The 21,645-nt window shown below is 43.9% G+C and overlaps 1 protein-coding gene across 7 annotated transcripts in view; it reads right to left on the bottom strand.

Moving 5' to 3' along the window:
* Nucleotides 1–4,297: 4,297 nt before the first annotated feature.
* Nucleotides 4,298–21,645, bottom strand: part of ltbp3 (latent transforming growth factor beta binding protein 3) — a 39,375-nt gene continuing 22,027 nt past the window's right edge. Inside the window, exons 6-29 of one of the 7 annotated variants that reach the window (XM_024394534.2) lie at nucleotides 21,476–21,592; nucleotides 20,862–21,023; nucleotides 20,579–20,716; nucleotides 20,033–20,046; nucleotides 19,327–19,396; nucleotides 19,097–19,183; nucleotides 18,861–18,989; nucleotides 15,576–15,707; nucleotides 15,347–15,475; nucleotides 15,097–15,216; nucleotides 14,477–14,599; nucleotides 13,867–13,989; nucleotides 13,172–13,291; nucleotides 11,342–11,470; nucleotides 11,001–11,171; nucleotides 10,375–10,458; nucleotides 10,108–10,236; nucleotides 9,843–9,980; nucleotides 9,579–9,719; nucleotides 8,936–9,064; nucleotides 7,789–7,950; nucleotides 7,156–7,251; nucleotides 6,896–7,027; nucleotides 4,298–5,366 (exon numbers count right to left, since the gene is read on the bottom strand). In XM_024394534.2, the coding sequence (XP_024250302.1) occupies nucleotides 5,191–5,366; nucleotides 6,896–7,027; nucleotides 7,156–7,251; nucleotides 7,789–7,950; nucleotides 8,936–9,064; nucleotides 9,579–9,719; nucleotides 9,843–9,980; nucleotides 10,108–10,236; nucleotides 10,375–10,458; nucleotides 11,001–11,171; nucleotides 11,342–11,470; nucleotides 13,172–13,291; nucleotides 13,867–13,989; nucleotides 14,477–14,599; nucleotides 15,097–15,216; nucleotides 15,347–15,475; nucleotides 15,576–15,707; nucleotides 18,861–18,989; nucleotides 19,097–19,183; nucleotides 19,327–19,396; nucleotides 20,033–20,046; nucleotides 20,579–20,716; nucleotides 20,862–21,023; nucleotides 21,476–21,592 (2,951 nt within the window). In that variant the 3' untranslated portion in view covers nucleotides 4,298–5,190. The remainder of the gene's footprint in view (nucleotides 5,367–6,895; nucleotides 7,028–7,155; nucleotides 7,252–7,788; nucleotides 7,951–8,935; nucleotides 9,065–9,578; nucleotides 9,720–9,842; nucleotides 9,981–10,107; nucleotides 10,237–10,374; nucleotides 10,459–11,000; nucleotides 11,172–11,341; nucleotides 11,471–13,171; nucleotides 13,292–13,866; nucleotides 13,990–14,476; nucleotides 14,600–15,096; nucleotides 15,217–15,346; nucleotides 15,476–15,575; nucleotides 15,708–18,860; nucleotides 18,990–19,096; nucleotides 19,184–19,326; nucleotides 19,397–20,032; nucleotides 20,047–20,578; nucleotides 20,717–20,861; nucleotides 21,024–21,475; nucleotides 21,593–21,645) is intronic. The other 6 variants (XM_024394535.2, XM_024394537.2, XM_024394538.2 and 3 more) reach the window with 6 other exon arrangements.

Genomic DNA, 21,645 nt, shown 5'->3' with positions numbered 1-21,645 from the left:
AGTGGGTTATGATAAAGGCTAAGGTTAGGGCTTGGGTTAGGGTTAGTAGATAGTTAGTTGAAATGTTTCTGATAGTCTCAAATCAAATCTTATTGGTGCGATTCAATCGTACGATCCAATCTTAGTCCTGTATTGACGCTTTGCCTGTTTGATGGTTCGTCGGAGAGCAAAGCGTGATTTCTTATAAGCGTCCGGGTTAGAATCCCACTCCTTGAAAGAGGCAGCTCTACCCTTTACCTCAGTGCGGATATTGCCTATGGGGCCCCATGTTGAGGATCAGAGTGGCGTGGGTATTGTTGCCGACCTTCACCACTTGGGGTCGGCCAGTCAGTAAGTATGTAAAGCGTCTGCAGGTGGACTATCCAGGTCTAGTGTTACCTTTAAGTTTATCTGGAGTAAAATACATTTGGATCTGAAGACAAAGTGTGCTGAATTCTACTCTATATCATTCTCTATATCAGATGGAAGGAATGGCGCCGGAGGGGAGGGCTGCCGTTATATGTGCTCCTAACCAACTGTGCTATTTGTTTGTTTTTTCTGCAACTTGGTTTTACTTATTTTGTACATACCACCAGAAACCGATGCTGGCACTAAGACGGCACTCAACGTTGCTCCTAGTGGCCGGGGACATTAATGCAGGGAAACTTAAATCCATTTAATCTAATTTCTACCAGCATGTTAAATGTGCAACCAGAGGGAAGAAAAACTCTAGACCACCTTTACTCCACACACAGAGACGTGTACAAAGCTCTCCCTCACCCTCCAAATCTGAACATAACTCTATCCTCCTGAATCCTGCTTACAAACAAAAACTAAAGCAGGAAGTACCAGTGACTTGCTCAATAAGGAAGTTGTCAGAGGACGCAGATGCTAAGCTATAGGACTGTTTTGCAAGTACAGACTGGAATATGTTCTGGGATTCTTCCGATGACATTGTAGAGTACACAACATCAGTCACTGGCTTCATCAAAAAGTGCATTGATCACGTCTTCAGTGACCGTACGTACATACCCCAACCAGAAGCCATGGATTACAGGCAACATCCGCACTGAGCTAAAGGGTAGAGCTGACGCTTTCAAGGAGTGGGACTCTAACCCAGACGCTTATAAGAAATCCCGCTATGCCCTCTGACAAACCATTAAACAGGCAAGCATCAATACAGGACTAAGATTGAATCGTACAACACCGGCTCTGATGCTCGTCGGATGTGGCAGGGCTTGCAAACTATTACGGATTACAAAGTGCCCAGTGACACAAGCCTACCAGATGAGCTAAATAACCTCTATGCTTGCTTTGAGACATCAACATTGAAGTATGCATGAGAGAATAGCTGTAGCCGATGTGAGTAAGACCTTTAAACGGGTCAACATTCACAAGGCCGCAGGGCCAGACAGAATACCAGGACATGTACTGAGCAACTGGCAAGTGTCTTCACTGACATTTTCAACCTGTCCCTGACCGAGTCTGTAATACATGTAACATGTTTCAAGCAGACCACCATAGTCCCTGTGCCCAAGAACACCAAGGTAACCTGCCTAAATGACTACCGACCCGTAGCACTCAAATCTGTAGCCATGAAGTGCTTTGCAAGGCTGGTGATGGCTCACATCAACACCATTTTTCCAAGAAACCCTAGACCCACTCCAATTTGCATACCACCCCAACAGATCCACAGATTGCCCTCCACACTGTGCATTCCCACCTTGACAAAAGGAAAACTTATGTGAGAATGCTATTAATTGACTACAGCTCAGCGATCAACACCATAGTGCCCTCAAAGCTCATCACTAAACTAGGGACCCTGGGACTAAACACCTTCCTCTGCAACTGGATCCTGGACTTCCTGATGGGCCGCCCCCAGGTGGTAAGGGTAGGTAACAACACATCTGCCACGCTGGTCTTCAACACAGGGGCCCCTCAGGGGTGCGTGCACAGTCCTTTCATGTACCCCCAGTTCACCCATGACTGCATGGCCAAGCACGACTCCAGCACCATCATTAAGTTTGCTGACGAGAATGTGACAGCCAATAAGGAGGAGGTCAGAGACCTGGCAGTGTGGTGCCAGAATAACAACCTCTACCTCAACGTGATCAAGACAGAGGAGATGATTGTGGACTACAGAAAAATTAGGACCGAGCACAACCACATTCTCATCGACAGGGCTGTGGTGGAGCAGGTTGAGAGCTTCAAGTTCCTTTGTGTCCCATCACCAACAAACTATCCTGGTCCAAACACACCAAGACAGTCGTGAAGACACTGAAAAGATTTGGCATGTGTCCTCAGAGCCTCAAAAAGTTATACAGCTGCACCATCGAGAGCATCCTGCCTGACTGGTTGCATCACCACCTGGTATGGCAACTGCTCCACCTCTGACCGCAAGGCACTATAGAGGGTAGTGCGTATGGCCCAGTACATCACCGGGGCCAAGCTTCCTGCCACCCAGGACCTCTATACCAGGCAGTCAGAGGAAGGTCCTAAAAATTGTCAAAGATCCTAGCCACCCCAGTCATAGACTGTTCTCTCTGCTACCGCACAGCAAGTGGTACCGGAGCGCCAAGTCTAGGTCAAAAAGACTTCTTAACAGCTTCTACCCCCAAGCCATAAGTCTTTTGAACAGTTAATCAAATGGCTACCCGGACTATTTGCATTGTCCCCACCCCCCATATTTACGCAGCTGCTACTCTCTGTTATTATCCATGCATAGTCATTTTACCTCTACCTACATGTACATATTACCTCAATTACCTCGACTAACCTGTAGCCCTACACATTGACTCTGTACCGGTTCCCCCTGTATATAGCCTAGCTACTGTTATTTTATTGTTGCTCCTTAATTATTTGTTGTATATATATATATTTTTCTTCTTAAAACTACATCGTTGGTTAACTAAGCATTTCACTGTAAGATCTACAGTACACTTGTTGTATTCAGCGCATGTGACAAATACAATTTGATTTGCTTTGATATTCTAAATGATGAAAGTTTGGTAGAAATCGCTCTAGTATGATGAGATACTACATCATAAGTTAATTTGTCAAATATATTTTTATACCCCTTTTTCTCATTACTCTTCTCCCATCGCTGCAACTACTGCAACTACCGTACGGACTCGGGAGAGGTGAAGGTCGAGAGCCATGTGTCCTCCGAAACATGACCCTGCCAAGCCGCACTGCTTCTTGACACACTGCTCGCTTAACCCTGATGCCAGCCACACCAATGTGTTGGAGGAAACACTGTACAACTGGTGACCAAAGTCAGCATGCATGCGCCCGGCCCATCACAAGGAGTTGCTAGAGCGCGATGAGACAATGACATCCAGACCGGCAAAACCCTCCAGTAACCCAGACGACGCTGGGTCAATTGTACGCCGCCTCATGGATCTCCCGGTCGCGGCTGGTGGTGACACAGCCAGGGATCGAACCCATTTCTGTAGTGACGCCTCAAGCACTGCGATGCAATGCCTTACCGCTGCACCACTCGGGAGGCCCATAAGTAAGTGCATTAACATTCTGATGTATAAGGATGATGTTGATAATGGGCATACAGAATAAATATGTACAAACTATAGACAGGGAGAGCAGGGACCCTGAACATTAGGAACACCTGCTATTTCCATGACATAGACTGACCAGGTGAATCCAGGGTGAAAGCTATGATCCCTTAATGATGTCACTTATTAAATCCACTTCAGTCAGTGTAGATGAAGGGGAGGAGACGGGTTAAAGAAGGATTTTTACTCTTTTAGACATGGATTGTGTATGTGTGCCATTCAGAGGGTGAATGGACAAGACAACACATTTAAGTGCCTTTGAACGGGTATGGTAGCAAGTGCCAGGCGCACCGGTTTGTGTCAAGAACTGCACCGCTGCTGGGTTTTTCACACTCAGTTTCCCGTGTGTATCAAGAATGGTCCACCACCCATAAGACATCCAACCAACTTGACACAACTGTGGCAAGCATTGGACTGTGGGCAGCACCTGTAGAGTCCATGCCCCAACATGTTGATGTTTGGTGTACTAAGGGTCTACAGTATGTGGATCACAATAGAGTTCTCTCAGCCATTCGCTCTGAAGTCTTATTTCTTCTCCATCGACCATGGCAGGTAGAAGAAACCCTGTGTATTTGTTTGGCAGAGGCTCGTCATCTTACTGAGTACATGCAACCTGATTAATTTATGAAGCAACCTGTTCTATAGTGCATGAGCCTGTGTGGATTTTCTTCTCATGGACAAAAAAAATGTCTAATCCCAAAGAAAGAACGAATCCGCGCCATAAAGCATACACTCACAAACACACATTTAGTGGTTGACCTCTGCTGTTTAATTTCTTTCTCTCAAAGCCACTTTGGTTCCTTACAATGCATTGGCAAACAAACTCTGTCATTTTGTTCAGAGAAGTCAGTAAGCATGCCATTCCATTTGCTATGGGGTTGATTTTCCATCGTACTCCGGAGGACTTCCTCTGGATACACGAGTTAGGTCTATAGTCTAGCTTCATTTGCACTCAATATCCACATGTCAACAATCTACAAGGCACCTAAATGGTTTCCAATGAAGTACAATTTATTTCCAAAACATCCCGTAAAACAAGTGATTACAGGAGCTTGACAGGCCCCGATCCAACAGGCAACAAAGTCATCTCCACTTCACATACTTCACAAAACTGGACAGTGAAGAGTCTAATATCCCAAACTGTACAATAAGGGTCTTCTACTCATACAGGAGTTCGGACACACAGGAAGGGAGTGGGTTTGACAGGTACTTCCTCATCAAAGTGCCTGTAGGAGGGCTTAAGATTCATGGATGTATGGGATCAATGCAACAAGGAAACAACTCAACAAATAAACAAGAACACAAGTTTAACAGTCAAAGGACACAAACAGTTAAAAAAATAATAATTACAAAAATACATCAAAAATAAACGAATATGTTACCTTTTTCAATTTCTTGCCCCCAAAGCATTATCTTAATTAGGTATAAGGAAAATAATTGCTAAGAACCAAACTGGAAGCCTATGCTGCATCTAAGTTCAGTGAAGGAGGAGCCAACAACAACAACAACACATGTTCTCCATTTCAAACATTTCAAAGCCCTTTGAAGGCAAAATGCACCACAACATACTGAATATTGAACTTATAAGACAGAGGGGTTGCTTGTGTGTATTTGTGTATGTTTGACAGAGACAAAGTTGTTATAGAGCCCTGGTACGGGTATGTTGGGCCTTCGTGCCTGGTACACATATGTTGGGCCTTCGTGCAGGGACAAAGCCATTTTTGCAGTAGCACTTGAACGAGCCTATGGTGTTGACGCACCGGGCATTCTTGCATGGATTAACTCGGACCCCTGGTTCAGCACACTCATCAATATCTGAAAAGACAGAGAGGGAGAGAGAAAGAGGAAGGTGGTTTGAAACAAAACAGGCAGCTTGCCATCTGCCTGCACATCTATTTACATTTAATCAATGTTCCCTCCAAAACAATTCGGAACAGGGCAAATGTTAGGTCTGAACTTGTGAAAATTCTGTGCAACGTTTGGCGCACGTTTACTGTGAACACTGAGGCTGTACCTGCTTTAAGTTACAGTTATAACAGTGGCCAAGTAGGCTACTGTGACTACTTGATCATAATGTAGGCCATTCAGAGAGGCAACGGAGAAAATGCATTCCATAACATTTTAACTAGCCGTTTTAAATAGCTGTTCTATCTTTCAGCCTATAGTAGCAGCCAATGTGTGGTGTTCAATGTAGGCCTACATTCTATGAGACTTTTGAAAAAAATATGCAGGGCTTGACATGAACCTGTTTTCCACTAGGCCTTCAGACAAGGAGGTGACTGAAAATGTGTTGTTTAATGCAAGAAACCACTTTACAAAATAAAGTTTATTATTATTCCCATACCATTAGAGAATCAGACAAATTAGCCTACCCTCTGCCCATTGGCTACTTAGCTTATTCAAGCCAGTCTCAAAATACAACACTGCCCCTTTAAGAGAGAAAAAAGGCTCTTTACCTGACTCGTTTTTCAAAGATGGCTAGAAATGCACACGTTTTGTGCTATTGTACGAAGCAACCACTCCCCCATTGCTGATTATCTATAACAGGGCTAATAACTTACTAACTAGCAAAGAATATGAACAAATGTGTACACGTAGCTACATGAAGCTCTCGACTTTGATCTCAAAACAAGTGTATCTACTCGTGATCACTCATGCTGTAAACACAGTCCAGTTCAAAGTGAATGGCACAGATCCATATATGGCAATTGTCTATTTGCATATAGGGATACTGCAGTTATGATTGGTCTGTAGAGTAGAGTACGGGCTGAGTTGTGCCTGTCAATGCAATAGAATCCTACTCCGGTGCGTTCTGCCTACAAGAACATCTCTTGCATAGTTCGTTTTGCATACTGAGTCTTGAATAGTTTGTTTTGTTTCAGTATGTTGCATTGAATGTGGCTAATATTGTCAATTCCCACAGTAGAATTGAATTGTTTATAGTGCTAACTAAAGGGGAAAACTAGAAAGTTGAGTGAAGTTCAGTCTCATGCTTCTCTGCTCGGACTGATATTTCTTCTGCGCTGCAGTCCTGGGAGCTGGCGCCCGCGCACAAACGCACGCAGCTTAGAGGGAACATTGCATATAAAATCAACAAACAGATGTTATTTTCAATGCTAAATAAAATTGCAGGCATGTCTGTCAAAACACTTGAACAAAGGACAACAGCTACAAATTATACAGAGACACTTCTGTTCGGCGGAATTGATGAGCATCCAAATTGGCATCCACCTAAAGATTGAGACGACTGAATTGAAGCTAAAATCCAAGCATTCGACTTAACTCTAATCCAAAACAAAGTTAAAGGGAAGCAGACAGACAGAACAGGTGGATTGTCAACATACCTGTGCAGCGGGTGCGGGAGTGGTCCAGTCTAAAACCTGTGTTACACTCACACATAGTGCCCAGGTAGGAACGCACACAGCGACCATTGGCACAACTACACTCATCTGAGTCCTCTTCTGAGCTGTCCCCTTCTGAGCCAAAACAGAAAGAGAGAGAGCGAATGAAAGATACAGAGAAAATATTATTCAAGTGGTGTAACAGCTCTGAGGTACATTTAGAAAGAAATTCAGAGTGTAATCAAATATATTACAGGCCTTACCAATACCTGGGCTGTAGTTGGCGAAAGCTGCCAGGAAATCTCCCTCACCATCAGACTCTGTCTCCAAGTGCATCTCACACAGCCGGTTAAAGATCCCTGAATGAGAGGAAGAATGACGTTTTCTTAAAGGCCCAGTGCAGTCAAAATTCAGTTTTTCTGTGTTTTATATCATATTGTACAACAGCTGATGAAACTAACACTGTAAACGTATGAAAATGATGTTTGTTATTTCCTGATAGATGCTGGTTGAAAGTACAATCTACACAGGACCTTCTAATCAGCAGGTTTGCATGGGTGGGAGTTTTGGCTTTCCATGGTAACATCCTCATGTGTTAAATTGGTTAATAGACCAATAACAAAGAGAGTTCCAAACATCTCTGTCAATAACAACTAGTTTTCAATTTGCCTATCCCCACTCAGACCATTTCCAGACAGCCCTTTGCTATTTTTGTGGAAATTTGTTACAGTAATGTACTTAATTGTTATCCAGAAGTGATTTGATATTGATATTAAAACAGATGCATTGGCCCTTTAATTTATTAGTATTAGACTATTTATGCTGATATGGGCAAAGCCGAAATTGGAGTGACCAGCAGACCAAAAACCAGTGAAAGAAATGGTGCTGGTGCCCACCGGAGTTTCTCTGGGGACAGGTCCTACACTCAGGGCCCCAGCCACGGCCATAGTGACAGCAGCACTCAGAGTAGGTGACAACCAAACCGTTCCTGGGTTGGCTGCAGATCAGGTCCTCATCCACCTGCAGGAAACACACGTCCTTATGGGCCGCTGTGCGGTCTGAGGGAGGGAGAGAGAGCGAGAGAGCGAGAGAGAGAGAGAGAGAGAGAGAGAGAAAGAAAAAAAACAAAGAAAGAGAGGAATTTTAAGTACTATTTAATCAAATAAAGAAGCCAATCTTTTCTCCTGCATTATACAAGCAGGCCAGATCCTGAAGCTTCGCATGACTTCTACGATTAAGCAGGTAATTGCTCAGTATGTTAACAGCCAGCAGGTAGATATGAATAAGTGATAAGGCCTAGCTTGAGGAGGTAGGGCTCAGAGCTATACCAGACCTCTGCTCGACACATTCATTTACGGTCACACGTCACACACACGAGGACGGAGCCATAAAGATCAGCTAGATACAATGAGGTGAACGCTGTATTGTCAACTCAAACTTGTGGGAGGTTTACAACAAAATGATTGAAAGAAAGTAACACAATCACAACAGTAATGTCACAACAACGTCTCCAACATGTTACAACATCACATGTAAATCACAATAGTAAACAGTCTGGTTAAAAAAGGAGAAACATTGCTCTGGAGAAAGGAAGGTGCAGAAAATGCCACAAGCCATCGCATTTGCCTCCCTTTTATGTCTACTCCCTCACTGCTTCTCAGACACACAAGCAAGTGCACAACAATGAAGGATGAAGTAATGAAGCGTTTTCCTGTGACTATGCAAGCTTAGTGGGACAACCACGGAAACGGAGAAATGTACCACAGAGATCACACTGCATCTACAGAACTGAGATCACATTGGCTAACTCAAGTCTCGTGATCTCCCTCACTAAACTGAGAGTGTGTCCCTATAGAAACAAGCAAGAGGGGGAGTGGTGAGCCTGTGCATAGGGTCATTATTGGGGAGAGGGGGCTCAAAGGGGGAGGAGTTAAAAAAAAAGAGTAGCAGGAGTGGCAGGTGTACAGGTAAGCCAAAACTCAGGTGAGCTAAGCACTGATTGGTCAGGCTCAGGTGAGCTGAGCGCCGATTGGTTATACCCACCGTCATAGACACACTGTTTGAGCGCTGCGCTGAAGGTGAGGGGCTGGGTACATATACAGTGAAAGGAGCCGGGCGTGTTCACACACCTCCCATTCTTACAGTACGAGGGGTCCTGGCACTCATTGATATCTGCAAGGGCACCACAGACACCACAGACACGGTTACACAACCTACGGACGGACGGACACCAGCCTGGGGCCAGCTCACAGCTTAAAGTGACGTTGAACAGGCCTGCAGGCAGATCGCTACGTTTACACTGCTTCCTGAGAGCATGCAGAGTGTTTGGGTGTCTATAGGTACAACAGTGAACACTGATCTTTCCAGTGAACAAGGGCCAGGAAGTGGCTATAGGACCAGGGTTGTGTTTGAGTTTCTATGATGTATGTGACAGACATGAAGTTATGTAAATGTCAGAGCGGGTGAGGCTGAAGGGGCAGGTCTGGCTGATTAGTAGTGTTAGACTGGAACTAACATTAAAAAACATTCTCATTCAACCTTCAGACACACCAATGAGAACCAACCCACTGTGAACTAGGCTGCCCAGCCTCTCTCACACCACCCCCATCTCCCAATCATCCATCCTGAGCTTCCTGAGCCCACCTCCTGCCCTGCTAAGGACAGCAGTACCCTCTCCTCCACTCACCAGCCTGCTCCTCTGGGGTCACACAGCTGTTGCGGTCCGTGGCCAGGATCCAGGGGGGAGAGCAGATGCAGTAGTAGGACCCAGGGGTGTCCACACAGTGGCCATTCTTACAGTTCAATGAGTCCTGGCACTCATCCACACCTGCAACAACACAAACACACTGCTGACTTAACACCAGTCCTTTTCTATGGCCTGTCCTGCACCTCCCTGTGTGTGTGGATGCGGGTACAGTATGTACAGTAGAGGGGTCTAGCCAGATCTCACCTGCCACAGTGGGGATGACACACTTCTTATTGGAGGCTTCATAGATCCTGGGGGACTTACAGGTGCAGTAGTAGGAGCCTCTGGTGTTCTTACACTGACCGTTGGTACACAGAGACTCGTCGTGGCACTCATTCACATCTGAGGAGGAGACACATTACCATAGAGGATCTGTGACTAAATGGGATATCTGATGTGTATTAATATGTAATTAATACAGAGGTGTGTTTTGGTGCAGGCCTGCGAGGGGGTGGGTCTCTGTGGTTACCGATGCACTCCAGTAGGTTGCTGTCGTAGTAGAAGCCCTGTTGGCAGTAACATTCATAGCCAGGTTGTGTGTTCATACAGCGACCCTCCTTACAGATCTCATTGGAGAACAGCACACACTCATCGATATCTGTACACAGAGGGACAGGAACACAGATCTCAACACAAACAAACTCCCCCGGAGAACAAATACTGTCATATAAAGGAATGCTGTAAATTAGAAAACAGCAAACCTACAGTGTTGGGTTGAGGTTGTGTAGCTACTCACCTCTATGGACAGACAGGCCGTACTCAGTCATTCCCTCCTCATGGTAGAAACCTCGGCCCACTGGACACAGGGAGTGGAACTCAGCTGGTTGAGGGAAAAACAGGAAGTCAATTAAGCAATGTACCTATCACACTTGACCTATTCACTTAATTTGCCTGCTTTAGGTGATCAATGAATGACATTGAACAGCTCAAATAAGTGAACTGACCACCCAGCCCACTTGATGGTTTGTTAAACTAGTGTGAATGTTGTTGGGCCAGGGGTTAAATCCTAAGGAAAATCAGAGGACTGAAACTTCACTCGATCTCAGATCGATTGTCTGGGGCCAAGTTAACCTCCCCTTTCATGAATTACTTTTCCAGCAGCTACAGTAGGCCTCACACCGCTGTCTGAATTGAGCGCTGCTGTGGTGCTCATTATAGACTATGTCATTCTCTTCATCGGAACATTGGAGTGTCATCAACAATCATGTATGTCAGTTCAGTGCACACAGCTAACAGAGAAAATAAAACATTTCAGAATATATTTATTTGGGAATATATTTTGTAGAACAGACATGATTCTGTCTGTATTAGACTATGTCATCTCAGCTCCTTTAACCCCTGTGTTGGGCCTGAGGTACGTACATGAGTGGTAGACGGGGCAGGGGTAGATCTCACAGTGGTCCCCCCAGCCCACGCCAATGGAGCAGCAACACTCCTGCTTGGTGACGTTGGTGGCCAGGACACTGTCACAGAACACTGTGTCATCCAGGTTCAGGTAACACTCCTTCTTATCTTCCACGGCCACCTCAATCTCTGGAGGGGAAGGGGGCAGAGAGGAAATAGATTGTTTGACTGTGTGTGTGTGTGTGTGTGTGTGTGTGTGTGTGTGTGTGTGTGTGTGTGTGTGTGTGTGTGTGTGTGTGTGTGTGTGTGTAGAATATAGCTATACAGAGAGAGGGGTGAGAAGATATCAGTAATCTTACCCTCACAGCTGTGCTTGTCCTCAGACAGGATGAAGCCGTCTTTGCACACACACACATAGGAGCCCTGTCTGTTCTCACACACACCATGCGGCTGACACAGACCCCTGTCTGTCGCACACTCATCTATGTCTGGGTAGGAGAGAGAGAGAGAGAGAGAGAGAGAGAGAGGGAGAATGTGTTACAAACATCTGCTACAATCCTCATGAGTTCCATTAAGCTTGACTTATGACCGTTTCCACTGGTTACAAAGCTCAACTGCCGGAATGGTTAACACTAATGATTTACAGTACCAGTCAAAGGTTTGGACACACCTACTCATTCAAGGGTTTTATTTTTGTTACTCTCTACATTGTAGAATAATAGTGAAGGCATCAAAACTATGAAATAACACATATGGAATCAATTAGTAACCAAACAAGTGTTAAACAAATAAAAATATATTTTGGATTAGCCACCCTTTTCCTTGATGACAGCTTTGCACACTCTCGGTATTCTCTCAACCAGCTTCATGAGGTAGTCACCTGGAATGCATTCCAATTAACAGGTGTGCTTTGTTAAAAGTTAATTTGTGGAATTTCTTTCCTTCTTAATGTGTTTGAGCCAATCAGTTGTGTTGTGACAAGGTAGGGGTGGTATAGAGAATATAGCCCTATTTGGTAAAAGACCAAGTCTCTACTATGGCAAGAACAGTTCAAATAAGCAATGAGAAACGACAGTCCATCATTAATTTAAGACATGAAGGTCAGTCAATGCGGAAAATTTCAGGAACTTTTAAAGTTTATTCAAGTGCAAAAACCATCAAGCCCTATGATGAAACTGGCTCAAAAGACCCAGATTTACCTCTGCTGCAGAGGGTAAGTTCATTAACTGCACCTCAGATTGCAGCCCAAATAAATGCTTCACAAAGTTCAATAACAGACATCTCAACATCAACTGTTCAGAAGAGACTGCGTGAATCAGGCCTTCATGGTTGAATTGCTACAAATAAAACACTACTAAAGGACACCAATAATAAGAAGAGACTTGCTTGGGCCAAGAAACATGAGCTACATTGGACCGGTGGAAATCTGTCCTTCGGTCTGATGAGTCCAAATTTGAGATATTTGGTTCCTACTGTTTTGTGAGACACAGTGTACGGGAAATGGATGTGTGGTTCCCACCGTGAAGCATGGAGGTGTGATGGTGTGGGGTGCTTTGCTGGTGACACTGTCAGTGATTTATTTAGAATTCAAGGCACACTTAACCAGCATGGCTACCATAGCATTCTGCAGTGATACACCATCCCACCTGGTTTGCGCTTAGTGAGACTATCATTTGTTTTCCAATAGGACAATCACCCAACACACCTCCAGACTGTGTAAGGGCTATTTTACCAAGAAGGAGAGTGATGGAGTGTTGCATCAGATGACCTGGCCTCCACAATCACCCGACCTCAATCCAATTGAGATGGTTTGGGATGAGCTAGACCGCAGAGTGAAGGAAAAGCAGCCAACAAGTGCTCAGCATATGTAGGAACTCCTTCAAGACTGTTTGGAAAAGCATTCCAGGTGAAACTGGTTGAGAGAATGCCAAGAGTGTGCAAAGCTGTCATCAAGGCAAAAGGTAGCTAGAATCTAAAATCTAAAATCTATTTAGATTTGATGAACACTTTTTTGGTTACTACATGAGTCCATATGTGTTATTTCACAGTTTTGACATATTCACTATTATTCTACAATGTAGAAAATAGTTTAAAAAAAGAAGAAAACCCTTGAATGAGTAGGTGTGTCCAAACTTTTGACTGCTACTTTATCTCCCTGAAACTAATGGAGAGGGTGGAGACGGACTGACCTTGGCACCTCCGACCTCCGACCAGCATGTAACCCTTCTGACATTCACAGCGGTAGGATCCCATGCTGTTGATACAGCGCCCCCTCTGGCAGTTAGAGGGACGCTCACATTCATTTATATCTGAGGGCGGAAAAGACGACAATCAAACAGCGGCCATGTGTTTGATCACCAGCTCTATACAGTGGACCATAGGCGGCATACCCAATCGGCAAAGCTCCCCTTAAAGTAAATTGAATTAAATTAGCCAAATATATATCATTACTCCTGTCCATACAGAAATAAATAAAACCATTCAAAATACTACACCAGAGAGTATGATTTAGCCAAAGAGGATTTGTTTCTTTAAAAAATTTTAAATCACAAGGGCATAGCCTATAGTCAGGAAGCCCGCAATTTGGGAGGGTTATACGATTGAGTTATATTAATAACCTAACCTTACTTATGACTACCCAATCTATGTACTTATCACACTAGGAATATCTTGCTTTCGTCTGCAAATCTGATGATAAACGCATACAATGCATTATCATAAAGGAAAAGGTTCATGGTAAGCAAATAGCTTCTGCAAATCGGAAACTCACACGCTGCCTATGCAGTGAGCATATTACTTATACTTCACTGGTAGTGTAATAATGTTGATAACATTTCCATGAAGCTGTAGTGAGTAATAACAAGTAATAACAAGTAGCTCCTGCCTTCACAATGGCTGCCCTCCTGAGTACGCTGGTATCCTGGGTAGCACTGGCACTGGAAGGAGCCTTCTGTGTTGACACAACGCCCGTTGGCACACAGTCTGTCATCCTCACACTCGTCAATGTCTGGAGGGGAGAGAGGAGGAGACACATGCAGCCTGTCAATAGAACCCGTATCCCCATTCAGATAATAAGATCACGTTACTGGTCAATTGCACACAAGCTCCAACTGAAATTTGACTTCCGCTTTTCACCCAACCCATCCGAAAGACACACATGCATTCACATACAGTACATATACAGGTTTGGGAGAGGTGCAGGGGAGCCCGAGGAGCTGTTGGAGTTAAGTGCCTTGTTCAATGGCACAACGGACAGGAAATTGCATCTAGGATTTGATACCAGCAACCCTCCGGTTGCGAGCTCACTTCCCGACAGATTTTATCGAACTGGCAACCGCCTGGTTGCTGGCTCGCCTCTCTAACCGCTATGCTACCTAGTTCTCTTTTTTCAATATTGTGCAGAAATACTGGTAACCACAACAGCACTTCAGGTATAAAATAGTGCCTGTGCAGCATTAAAAGATATTATATTTAACATGAATCAGTGCACTGACCTCTGCAGCCTTTGCTGCCTGCGGCTGGGAGGAAGCCCTCGTCACAGAGGCAGCGGTAGGTTCCTGGGAGGTTCTCACAGCGCCCGTTGGGACACACCCCGCGCTTCTGGCACTCATTGACATCTAGTGGAGAGGTGGAGGGGTTGCAGGGGGGTAGGGGTGGAAACAATCAGTCATACAGAGGAATACCAGCTCTGGACTGGCCCAGTGCCTGTTGGCATCCTGCCTGCTGGCCCTGTGTGTCTGGGACAGGCTCCCTATGGCTGATTTATTGACTATGACTGATCAAATCCATTCTCTACATCACACACAGCTCTGAATAGTGAATACCTTCAATGTCATGGTTCGGACAAAACTAACTGGGGAAGATCAACATATTGAATGTACAGATTCAATATTCTAATTGCTGATTTGACTTGCTTTCCCTGTTGCCATTAGACTATCCTCTTTAGTAAAGCCAAATATGGTGGATTGGCCACTAGGGGGCAACACATCAGCAAACATAATGGCTCAAGTTAGAAAAGGTATAACAACAGCGAGATAGACAGTTCTAGGTAATGAAAAGAGTTGATTGGTGTGTGTTCTCATTAGTATGCATACATGAAGTTATTGGGACTCACCGTAGCAGACCCCACCCTGGGCCTGGTGACCAGGTAAGCAGGGAACACATTCATAGGAGCCTGGTGTGTTCTCACACTGGTCATTGGGACAACTGTTGGGGTCCAGACACTCATTTATATCTGAGACATTAGAAGAGACGAGACAAACACAGACACCCATAAACATTAAACATTATTAAATCAATGCGGACACACATACATATACACTGCACACACAAAGAAATATGAGGGCAGCAGATGCCGCTCTTACCTTCACAGGCTGGCTGGCGTTGTGACTTGCTCCTGAAGCCTTTGTGACACTCACACTTGTAGGTCCCTGGCAGGTTAACACACTGACCCCCCTGCCCACAGATGTCCAACTTGGAGCACTCATTCACATCTAAAGATAAGATCAAAACACACTCATGAAAAATCCCAAGTGATAACGTGATGACTAAAAGATAGCATTTGAACAATTGAACCCACACCACACCACTCACCTATACACCGTAGCTTCCCATGGTACACCAGGAGCTTGTAGCCATGGAGACAGCGGCAGCGGTAGGAGCCTTCTGTGTTGATGCAGATACCTCTGCTGTGGCCACATGGCTCAGCGTCACATTCGTCATCATCTGGCAGAGAGGGATAACTTAGAAGTTTAGGGAATTCAGAGATTACAACTCCATTAGAGAATTAACACCCAAGTTCAATTGTGACTCGTTTCTTAAAACTAGGCATATGTCACACATCACAAGAGAGGCATTTGAACGTAAACATTTATTTTGAATCAAAATGTGTTTATTGGCAGAAATGCCTTCTGGAACATGTGAACTTTCATGTGCCTTAATAACAAACTTGTATGCCATCTGTAAATATGAATCAAATTGTTAAATTATAAGCCTAGTTGGTTTATCCACAGAAAAAGGCTGGAACCTTCCCACTAGCCATGATTGGCTGAGATAATGGATGGGCTGGACATGCCGAGAGATGAGTTTGGATTGGTCTACCATGTAGTACGCTTCTGTCTATAACAAAGGGCTTCTCAGTATGTGGTGGCAATCCTTTCGAACCCCTTTTTTTTCAATGATATAACGAATTACGGCAAAACTTTTGCCGTCCTCTTTCTGGAGGACATAGTTTTGAAATCAGTGGAATGCCCGGTGGAAGCAGAGTATGATAGCTAAGGAGATGGAGAAAATTCTGGCGTTTGATTGCAAATATGTGGAGGGAGTCGAAAAGAGAACACACGGAAGGCTGTTGTATAAAACACTTGTCTCCAGATTACATCTTCAAACTAAGGGCAACCATGGCATCCGTAACAGAGAGGGAGAAGCATCCATCCATGTATACGGGTAAAAGAGTATCTAGGTACATTTTCAGGTATTATACATTTCTAATTTTGTCAGAAAGTCATTTTCCTTGTAAGTTAATGAGTACTGTTTGCTAGCTAGCTAACGTTAGCTGTCTGGCTCGCTAGTTAATGTTACGTATATGTAATATTATTCGTATCTCAGAGCCATTTGCATTGCTAGTTACAGCCTGATGTTAGCTAGCTAGCTAATGTTGAATCTAGTAAATTATGTAAATATATCACTAGCCACTTTAAACAATGCTACCATATATAATGTTGGGATTATGGTTAATTGTTTCATCTCATATGCATACGTTGATACTGTACTAAACAAAAGACTGCATCCTTATGTAATACCATTATCACTAGCCACTTTAACTATGCCACTTCTTTATCTTATCTCATATGTATATACTAAACTTGATCATCTACTGTATCTTGCCTATGCTGCTCTGTACCATCACTCATTCATATATCCTTATGTACATATTCTTTATCCCCTTACACTGTGTATAAGACAGTAGTTTTTTTTGGAATTGTTAGTTAGATTACTTGCTCTTTATTACTGCATTGTCGGAACTAGAAGCACAAGCATTTCGCTACACTCGCATTAACATCTGCTAACCATGTGTATGTGACAAATAAAATTTGATTTGATTTGATTTATGATCTTGTTGTGAGTGTATTTCCCTGTAATAATTAATAAAAACGAGCTAAAGTTAAGACATAGTCAGCTATATGATGCGGTCATTATTTGAACTGGCTAACTTAACATTAGCTAGCTAGATAACAAGCTAGAAAGAAACCACATTGGTAAGAACGTTGCTTTTAGTTGCCTGGTTTGCTAGATTGACATATACTTAAACGGATGGGTTTATTGGATTTAAAATTCACCAGTTATGCTATTTTGAACCACCAGACTGCTGATGTCATGCATGTGAATCCTTAAAGAGATGGGTGGTGCTAAGGCTTAAGAGGGTGTGAACGATGCGGAATGGGTGTAGACAAAGAAAAGCTCTCCAGTACATGTACCAAAACATTAAAAAGTGGGGTTACAATTTTATAAACTTTCAAGGCAGAATTACAGTACCAGTCAAAAGTTTGGACACACCTACTCATTCAAGGTGTTCTCTTTATTTTGTACTATTTTCTACATTGTAGAATAATAGTGAAGACATCAAAACTATGAAATAACACACGTGGAATCATGTAGTAATCAAAAAAGTGTTTAACAAATAAAAATATATTTGAGATTTGAGATTCTTCAAAGCATTCTCCATCCTTTGCCTTGATGACAGCTTTGCACACTCTTGGCATTCACTCAACCAGCTTTATGTGGGTGTCACCTGGAATGCACTTAAATTAACAGGTGTGCCTCGTTAAAAGTAAATTTGTGGAATTTCTTTCCTTCTTAATGTGTTTGAGCCAATCAGTTGTGTTGTGACAAGGTAGGGGTGGTATAGAGAATATAGCCCTATTTGGTAAAAGACCAAGTCCATATTTGGGCTGTGTCTTTGTGAGAAGCAGAGTAGGTGAACGGATGATCTCCACATGTGTAGTTCCCACCATGAAGCATGGAGAGAAGGTGTGATGGTGTGGGTGTGCTTTGCTGGTGACACTGTCAGGGATTTTTACAATTCAAGGCACACTTAACCAGCATGGATACCACAGCATTCTGCAGCGATAATCCCATCCCATCTGGTTTCCGCTTAGTAGGACTATCACTTGGTTTTCAACAGGACAATGACCAAACACATCTCCAGGCTGTGTAAGGGCTATTTCACCAAGAAGGAGAGTGATGGAGTGCTGCATCAGATGACCTGGCCTCCACAATCACCCAACCTCAACCCAATTGAGATGGTTTGGGATGAGTTGGACCACAGAGTGAAAGAAAAGCAGGCAACAAGTGCTCAGCATATTTGGGAACTCCTTCAATACTGTTGGAAAAGCACTCCTCATGAAGCTGGTTGAGAGAATGTCAAGATTGTGCAAGGCTGCCATCAAGGCAAAAGGTGGCTACTTTGAAGAATCAAATATAAAATATATTTTGATTTGTTTAACAATTTTTTGGTTACTACATTATTCCATGTGTTATTTTCATTGTTCTGATGTCTTCACTATTATTCTACAATGTAGAAAATTGTAAAACATTAAGAAAAACCCTGGTGTGTAGGTGTGTCCAAGCTTTTGACTTGTACTGTACTTTCCCATTGTTCCTCAACTGTAGTGTATGATATACCATTATCTAGCTCTGAGTCTCTACTTTATCCAATGTAAAAAAAAAAAATTTTTTACTACATAAGACCGAATCGAGCCCGTCGGTCACAATTGAACTATTTGGATACAGAGTGCAGACATGGCTCTGGTCAAAATCTTTACCCAGTAAATCCCTCCCATCCCTTTGGACATGCGCCTGTCCTGTCCCTTGACTTACCCACACAGGCGTTCCTCTGAGGGTGGAGCCGGTAGCCAGCATAGCACTCACATTTGTAGCCAGTGTGCACGTTGACACACTCCCCATGGCCACAGAGGTTCCTGTTCAGCCTGCACTCGTCTGTTTCTGCTGTGGGGAGGGGGCACACAGTAATCAGCACACAACAACATTGCAGCTATAGGCTGAGAGTTAATAGGCTGATATTAGATTTGATTGGACTGTGTAGTGGAACTCACGTGAGACCTGCGTCTGTGCAACCTCCAGGGGGTCACTGCCTGGGTTCAACCTGATGATGGGCGGAGGGGTGGGCTTGGTGATGATCACTTTGGGACCAACCAGAGAAACAGACAGACCCAATCAAGGCCCCATGTCTACCTGAATATCAACAGGTTTCCCTAACAAAAGGGGCTCTCGACCTTAATAGGACTTTCGGAATGAATAAAGAATAAAGGAATGAGAAGCGTACCAGGTACGCGGGGGCCGTGGGTGCTGATGGGAGACAGCTGCATGGGTGTGGTCGTCTCTGGAGGCTCCTCCTACAGGACAGGGCACAGAGACACAGTGTTGTAAAGTACTTGAGTAAAAATACTTTAAAGTACTACTTAAGTCGTTTTTGGGGGGTATCTGTACTTTACTTCACTATTTATATTTTTGACTACTTTACTTTTACTTGACTACATTCCTTAAGAAAATATTGTACTTTTTACTCCATACATTTTCCTTGACAGCCAAAAGTACTCGTTGCATGTTGAATGCTTAGCAGGACAGGAAAACAGTCAAATTCACACACTTATCAACCTGCCTCTGATCTGGCGGACTCACTAAACACACATTATTCATTTGTAAATTATGTCTGAGTGTTAAGTGTGCCAGTTGCTTTCCGTAAATTAAAAAAAAAAGAATCTGGTTTGCTTAATATAAGGAATTTTTAATTATTTAAACTTTTACTTTTGATACTTAGGTATATTTTAAACCAAATATTTTTAGACTTTAACTCAAGTAGAATTTTACTGTGAGAATTTTACTCATTTTCTATTAAGGTATCTTTACTTTTAGTCAAGAATGACAGCTACTTTCCCCCCCACTGTAGAGACACAGGCCTGTCTAAGAGGAGCTGCAAACACACAGACTCTCACACAATGAATAATGTCTAAAGAAAAACAGTTTCTTACCGGGTACTTGACTTCTGAAAAAGAGAACCCAGAGAAAAACAGGTCAAAATTATGAATAATTGTCCATTTTCATTTTCCAGATTTACAGTCACTTTACACCTACATGTACATATTACCTCAATTCCCTCGACTAACCTGTACCGCAACACATTGACTTGGCACTGGTACCCGCTGTGTACTGTATACTGCATAGCCTTGTTTTTGTTATTGTGTCACTTTTCTTTAACTTTAGTTTATTTAGTAAATATTTTCTTAAAATTGCACTGCTGGTTAAGGGCTTGTAAGTAAGCATTTCACGGTAAGGTCTCCACCTGTTGTATTTGGCACATGTGACAAATAACATTTGATGATATTTCTAAGCCCTCTAAAGTCCCAGTAATTTGGAGGCATCCCCAATAGCCCGACTGCACTCTCAAAAAATCTTAGCAATAGCATCGTTCTAAGTGACTAAGTGAATCCAGAAAGAAGCACGTCTGCCGGCAGGCGGACAAAGGTAAATCATGTCCATCCTTCGTCTACTTTCTGGGAGAAGCCACAGTAACTCACTGTCTTTCTTCTGGTTCTTGTCAGGCTTGAGGGGAACCTGCTCCAGGCTGGAGTGGATCTGAGGTGGGAATGCCACCGTCTCCCGGACACTATGGAGGAAGTAGCCCTTCCCTGCTGGACAGATCTTACTGAATGAGGCTAACGGACCAGGGAGAGAGGAATGGAAGTGGAAAAACGAGAGGGGATGAGATGATTCAGCATCTGACCTGTAATCATACAGCATCTGACCTGTCAAAAATATTAGAAACTGAGCTCCACTCTCCTACTCCTGCATCCCACTGACCCGTGCCGTCTTGGGGACACCTCTCACAGTTGGAGCCCCAGGCCTTGCCCACGGTGCAGCAGCACATCTCCTGGGACAGGGACGTGGGTAGGGCGTGCTCACAGCGACCCGCCTCTGTTACGATGAGGAAACACTGGCCCTGCTCCACCGGAGACGGAGACTCTGACAGCCAGGACCAATCAGAAGAGAGCAAAACACAACAGAGGTTGGAGTTAGGACATTAGGCTTACAGAAGAGGTCACTAAGGGTAGTGCCGTTTCGTGGAGGGAAAATCATATGACATTTTGGTTATTTCAGAAGTGGCATTTTAAATAACGGACATAAGGGATCTGTGAAAATACTGGACTAACTATTGGGGTAGAAAAGGCTAGCTTTGGTGACAGCTTTGTGGATGTGAAACATATTCAGCTCATCTACCTATCAGGCGCTGAGGTCACCTCTTGACCTCTCCACTGCCAACAAATGAAAACCCCACAACAATTCATCTTCATATACATGTGAGGAGAGGACGTATAGTGTATAGTGCTGCTGCTACTGAAAGCGATATGGCTGTGCTGAGTGAATGCAGAGTTGTGTGGAGAGCAGGTCTGCCTGGAGGAGGTTCTGAGTCTCACCCACACATCTGGTCCTGTCCAGGGTGAAGCCAGGCTTACAGGCACACAGGAAACTACCCTGGGTGTTCAGGCATTCTCCGTTCTGACACACCCCATGCATGGTGCACTCGTTGATGTCTTAAGGGTGAGAGACAAAGAAAGAGTGGGGGACAGAGAGAATGTGAGGAGTG

Source organism: Oncorhynchus tshawytscha, linkage group LG30 (assembly GCF_018296145.1).
Source record: "Oncorhynchus tshawytscha isolate Ot180627B linkage group LG30, Otsh_v2.0, whole genome shotgun sequence".
NCBI lineage: Eukaryota > Metazoa > Chordata > Actinopteri > Salmoniformes > Salmonidae > Oncorhynchus > Oncorhynchus tshawytscha.
This window is presented reverse-complemented; position numbering and strand designations above follow the sequence as displayed.